The sequence below is a fragment of the Pelodiscus sinensis genome, chromosome 7, assembly GCF_052426305.1.
Source record: "Pelodiscus sinensis isolate ZL-2025 chromosome 7, ASM5242630v1, whole genome shotgun sequence".
NCBI lineage: Eukaryota > Metazoa > Chordata > Testudines > Trionychidae > Pelodiscus > Pelodiscus sinensis.
Window position 1 is genome coordinate 2899240 of NC_143058.1, and position 6000 is coordinate 2905239.

General features: G+C 52.4%; 1 protein-coding gene across 2 annotated transcripts in view; it reads right to left on the bottom strand.

The window, feature by feature from the left end:
• ARPC2 (actin related protein 2/3 complex subunit 2) overlaps nt 1-5508 on the bottom strand; it is a 32536-nt gene extending 27028 nt beyond the window's left edge. The window contains exon 1 of one of the 2 annotated variants that reach the window (XM_075932992.1): nt 5352-5505. In XM_075932992.1, the coding sequence (XP_075789107.1) occupies nt 5352-5425 (74 nt within the window). In that variant the 5' untranslated portion in view covers nt 5426-5505. Of the gene's footprint in view, nt 1-5351 lie in introns of both variants that reach the window. The other variant, XM_089779628.1, reaches the window with a different exon arrangement.
• Nucleotides 5509-6000: the final 492 nt, after the last annotated feature.

Consider the following 6000-nt stretch of genomic DNA (forward strand, 5'->3'; position numbering starts at 1 on the left):
AAAAGTAATTCAATCAGATCTTCTTACTGACTAAACACAAGAGACCTGACTGACAAATCTATCAGAACCCAAAACGGCGGTCGTTCCTACCCACGGCAGCTGTCCATGTTCCAACCAGCTTTAATATGAATCATGTCCAAGCCACCCACGGGCCGGCAGATACTCACTATCAGAAACATCTGCTCTGTGCTTAGCGGCAAGTACAAGGAAAGGGTTCTGGCAGGTATAATTTCTTCCTCCCCAACTTCCTATCACCATTTCTGCCTACCGCAATAGGTTTTTCTAGAAGATGATTACATTGTCTCCCCTATAAGCTTGTCACATGCAGTCCACATAATGTATGGGGAACACCCAATCAGATTTTTCATCCGTACCCAAGCTATCACTTCAAGATCTGCAGCCTCCACCATGCACTTAACCGCAAATCCTCACCCAATAGCATTTCCTCAGTTTTGACTCAGACAAGGGAAGTAGAATTCTGGTTAATCAATTAACTGGTCAAACCTTAGCTTTGACTGGTTAACCGAGTAAGCGGGATCCTGCTTCTGCGCCCAGCCGCACGGTCAGCTCTCTGTCTCCCACCAGAGCTGCACCCAGGTACCAGTTAACCAGCAACTTGTTCACATCCCTAAGTGAGACAAGTTCCTCAGCCTCATTCCTCGGGCTGCAAATGTTTGCAGTAGGATGCAACAATAATTTTTTCAAAGGAGAGAACAGATCACTATTCAAACAGGCTTCTAATGTGCTATGTTAAGCAAGAGAGTGTGCAAATGCAGACTTGGCGACTAACCACACAGACAGTCTGACTGAAGGAGCGCATAGCTCACAAAGGTCAGTGTGGGTACTGGCAGAGGTATGCACAGGTATCACCTCATCTCAAATTTTGAAGGATAAAGATCAGCTACTTCAAAGCTTAAAGCCTTACAGGACAAAACACTGCTCTGTAATCACTGGGGACTATGTACAGGTTTGCCCGAGAGGGGTAAGATAGCATCTCATGTCTGATACAGCTTTCAGAGACTGGTGTCACACCCTGGGCAGGATCAAAGAGGGAAGCATAGTCTAATGGTTAGACTAGGTGACTGGGACTATTCTATTCCTAGCTCTGACACTTACCCATGTTTAGATCTTGGCCACAGCACCTCTCCAATCGTTAGTATTTCCCCTCATTTGTAAGGTGGAGATAGAAACCTGTGACAGTGAGTTGGGGTTCCCCCAATCCTGCACCCCTGTAGCAGCAAGAACAGACTCCACCAGCCAGTAGAACAGAGAGGGGTTATTGCTTCTCCGAGGTACAGCACAGCACAGAGGTTATGTGGTTTTAGGAGTCAGGGCCAGGATGCCTCAGACCCCATGACCCTCAGCTAAGGCTGTTTCCTTCATGTTTCCCAGCCAGCCACTGCCTCGCTCTCCGACCCTGCCCCCAAACCAGGTGTTCGTCTCTGCCTCCCTCCCTTGGGGGGGGGGGGGGGGGAGCCTTGTTACCTGCTCAGGCTGGGCCTAGGTGTCTGGGCTAATACACATGTGGGTGAGCCAGTGGGAATCACACATCACAGCGTAGGGGGACACCGGGTTACAGAGCAGACAGCCCCCCCACTATGTCACAGAGACTTGTTCATAAAATGCTCTGAGATCCTCAGCTGAAAGGCACAACAGAAGTTCAGTGCACTGGGATGTGGCACGACCAAAGAAATGTAGTGCACATATCCGGAGTCTTGCTTCATTACATACAGCGTGCCATAACCTCACAGACTTCCTCTCTGCTTTGCAGCAGACACACGGCAAGCATTCACCTTGCTGGCCTTGTGGAACTCAGAGAGAGTGATAATGTTAAGTCCAGGCTTCAAAAATCCCACTTACCCACTCAGCTATTGCAAGCCCTGCCTGGACCACACAGGGATCTAAGCCAGCAATAGTCTAAATAATGCTGGCTAGCATATTTCGTTCTCTGGCTAGCATTCAGACGTTTGTCCTAACCACCAAAAGCGTGCTCAGTGTGGTTTGAGACATGCTGACTGCCCAGAGACGCTTCCATTTGATTCTACTACAATTCCTGCTAAGGGGATTTAAGACAATATAACTAAGATGATTTAAAGCAGACTCTTCAACAGAAGCACCCCAGAGAAACTCTGAAACACACACCCTGCAGTGTGCCAATAGCTCTAAAACCATTTTAAAGGTGTGGGGATGAAAGAAAGCAGTTAACATTAACATTTGCTCCCAGGGTTGCTCTCTCACTGGAGGGCACAAAGGCTGAAGCGTTCCAATGAAGAAAATGCAACAGTGTCCGGCAACAGAGGCGTTCAAGTGACATGTATGCAGTAATAAGTGCAATACATTCTGTGGCAACAGCTTTTAAAGGCCCTATAAACCCAACATTAAAGATGGCATGGCTGCATTTTTGTCCTGGCTGCCAAAGGCGTCACAGATTCCATCATTTCCACAGGTTTTTCTTTATAGGGAACATGCAGGAATTGACATTCTGGAATTCTCGCATACTGGTGGGTGGATGTAATGAACCAGCAAGAACCTCATGCAACTTGGCAGCTCTCATGGTTTGAGTGGGAGACAGAGAGAGGGGCTCAGTTATATATGAAACCAGATCAGTAAATTCTTCTCAAGAACTAAAGATCTTCCAAGGGAAGGGAAAGATTCTTTTTGGCAAGAAATACAAGGCCTGTCAAGTGCTAGCCAACCTGTCTTTTAAGATGCTTGTCAAAGTGATCGTTTCCACAGGAGTAAAAGTAACTCACGTTCTGCAGGATCACATCTTTACACAGTACACATCTCAGAGCAGGGACCTTGCTGCCCAGCCTTTCTAATAAAGTCCTATGTACACAAGTGAGGTTATAAATCAGGGGTGGGGAACTTAAGGTACGATGGCCAGATGCAGCCTCCTGGCTTGCCTGGATTCTGTCCCCGAGGCTCAGGACTCCCCCCTCTCCCATGCTGGCACCACAGGATTGGAGCACACAAAATCTACTAGACCAGCCCCCTCCCCAGGCTCTGGTGTGCAAGGGGAATGCAAATAGTGTCAGTTCACTGGGAACCAGGTCGGAGAGGGTTTGGGGTTTTTTGCTCTTCTCACTTGTGTATGGCCCCGACTGATTTTTCTGTGGGGCAGCGGCCCCCAACCCAAAAACGGTTCCCTACTCCTTCTATAAACATCTTCAACTGGCAGTAAGCTGGATTTCAGAAGTCACTTCTAATTCTATAAAAGTATTTCAGGGCAGGTTCTGAAAGTTTTATACATGGTGGATATTATCCATGTTCTAGAGCTGGGAAAACAAAGCTAAAGTAAGTGACACCACCAAGGTCATACAGCAAGCCAGTGGCAAAGCTTGAACTATGACCCACGCGCCTCATACCCAGTCCTGTATCCTCACCATTACACATAACTGCCTCTAAACTAGTTGGTATTCTCACACCTTTCTACGCATCTCAGGACTTGCTCAAGTTATTTGGAAAAAAGTGGGAAAACGATTACTTTCAGTAAGATGCCCTAACTCGATTCTTTTCCTGTTACCAAAGTCTCGTGATATTGCCCTCATCACAACCATCCTACAATGCCTCACAAGACATTGCCTGAAAAAACAACAGCTAAAATGGAATAAAGCAAATGCCATCCGTGCCACCCATAGGTCTTAAGATCCCACCATGGACAAATATCCCTTTTCCAAAAGGACTATTTGATCTGAGGAAGTGGGTCTATCCCACGAAAGTTCATCATCTAATAAACCATCTTGTTAGTCTTTAAAGTGCTACATAGTCCTGTATTTTGTTTCAGCTACACCGGACTAACACGGCTACATTTCTAACACCAGAGTTGTGCTTTGACTTTGAACAACAGAGCACATTTTGAGATCACAAACTAATAAATGTATAGACTGACACCCACTCCATGTGACTTATGAGACACATGACAGCTTGAAAAAGACATCCCTGAATGTTTCATATCCTTGTCTTGCCCCTGTTCTTGTCTGAACAAGAGTGCCTTAGTATCAACTAAAAAAAAAAAAGCAGAAGTTACAACTTCTTCTCTTCTATCACCATGAGCAAGGTACAGCAATAAAGTCTGTTTGATTCACTTTGAACACACAAAAGCAATGCTTAGATTAATATAAAGCAAAGGCAGACAGCATCAGCAAACCAAGATACTGAGATAAGTAGAACCAACTGTTGGGTCCTGCATGCAAGGAAGGTCAGTGCAGAAGTGACGCTTCCTTGTAGGGCAGAATGGAAACCTGCAACTGTTACAGAATGAGTAAACGGTCATCTTCGGGTAACGTGGCAAACGAATGTCTGAAGGCTGTACTTTGCAACCTCAGCTGTAGTCATGTTATTAGATAAGAACAGTGATACACGTCCTCCAAGCTGCCTCCAACAGGAAGAGCTCCCGAGTGTGAAGCCTCACGACAAATGAGCAACTCAGAGACACACAACCTCCAACAGACAGTATTTCGCTCGAGAAGGCCAGGCGGTAGCTGCGCTTTCACAGGGTCAGCGGAGGACTGTGTGTAGAACATGGTTGCCACATACTGGGCAGGACCCTTTGCATTAAATGCTTGGAAGAGAAAAGCTGTTTAGACCTATGTAACGCTGCAGCCCACAAAACCTCATCAGGCTCTAAGAAAAGCCGGGGGGCTGCGCCGACGCCTCTTTTATCCCCAAGCGCCCAAGGACGACAGAGGAGCGTGTCCCTTTGCAAGAGGCTATTAAACCATCTTGTTAGTCTTGACAGTGCTACACAGGCCTGTTTGTTGTGTCCGCTGCACCCGACTCACACGGCTACATTTCTACTGCTATTGCTTTGCACGGCCCAGCCAGCGCCTGGCTGGCGGGGGGAAGCCGACAGGAGCATGCCCCGCTTGGCGCAAGCCAGCGCTGACCCGCGCACCCCCAGTCACCCAAGAGGCACAGACTAGAAGTGAGAGAGACCAGGCCGGCCCCCCCCCCCCCCCCCGCCAAGCGGGTAGAGCGGGGGCTGGCGAGTGGCAGCCCCGCCCCACCGCCCGCGGGAGCGCAGGAGGGCCAGGCCCACGCCCGCGGAGCAAGCACGGCCGGGCCCGCTCTGCGCGGAAGGGAGCCGCGCCTGAGCCCCCCCAGCCTGAGCACAAGCCCCCCCCCCCGGCAGCGCAGGACCCGCGGGCGGCCCAGACTGGGGGGGCGGATCCCACCTGCCCCGGGGCCGGTGACCAGGCGCGGAGAGGGGGAGGGGGCCCCACCCCAGAAGGGAGGGGGGCCCCACCCCAGAAGGGAGGGGGGCCCCACCCGACCCGACGCCCCCCCGACCCCGGAAGTGCCCCCCCGACGCCCCCCCCGGCCCCGGAAGTGCCCCCCCGGCCCCTCACCCGGCGGCCGCGCTCTCGAACTTGAGCGCCAGGGTCTCCTCGATGATGCGGTTGTTGACCTCGAGCAGGATCATGGCGGCGCCGCGGGGGGGCGGGGCGGGGGGGGCCGGAGGGACCGAGGCCGGGGAGGGAGCCGAGCCCGCTGCGCGCACCGGGGACCCGCCCGAGCCTGCGCCGCCGCTTCCGCTCTGGGCCCCGCCCCCCGCGGCCCGCGTCACTTCCGGCCCCGGCCCGGGGGCCGCTGCACGCGCCGCCTACGGTTGGGCGGGGCTGGGGGGGCCGCGGGTGCGCGTGCGCGGGGCGGAGCGTGGTGCCTGCATAATCCGAATTCGTGCGCGCGATGGGCCGGTGTGCACGGGATCCCGGGAGCCTGCCGAATCCGAATTCATACAGGGGATGGGCCGGTGTGCACGGGATCCCGGGAGCCTGCCGAATCCGAATTCATACAGGGATGGGCCGGTGTGCACGGGATCCCGGGGAGCCTGCCGAATCCGAATTCATACAGGGGATGGGCCGGTGTGCACGGGATCCCGGGAGCCTGCCGAATCCGAATTCATACAGGGGATGGGCCGGTGTGCACGGGATCCCGGGGAGCCTGCCGAATCCGAATTCATACAGGGGATGGGCCGGTGTGCACGGGATCCCGGGA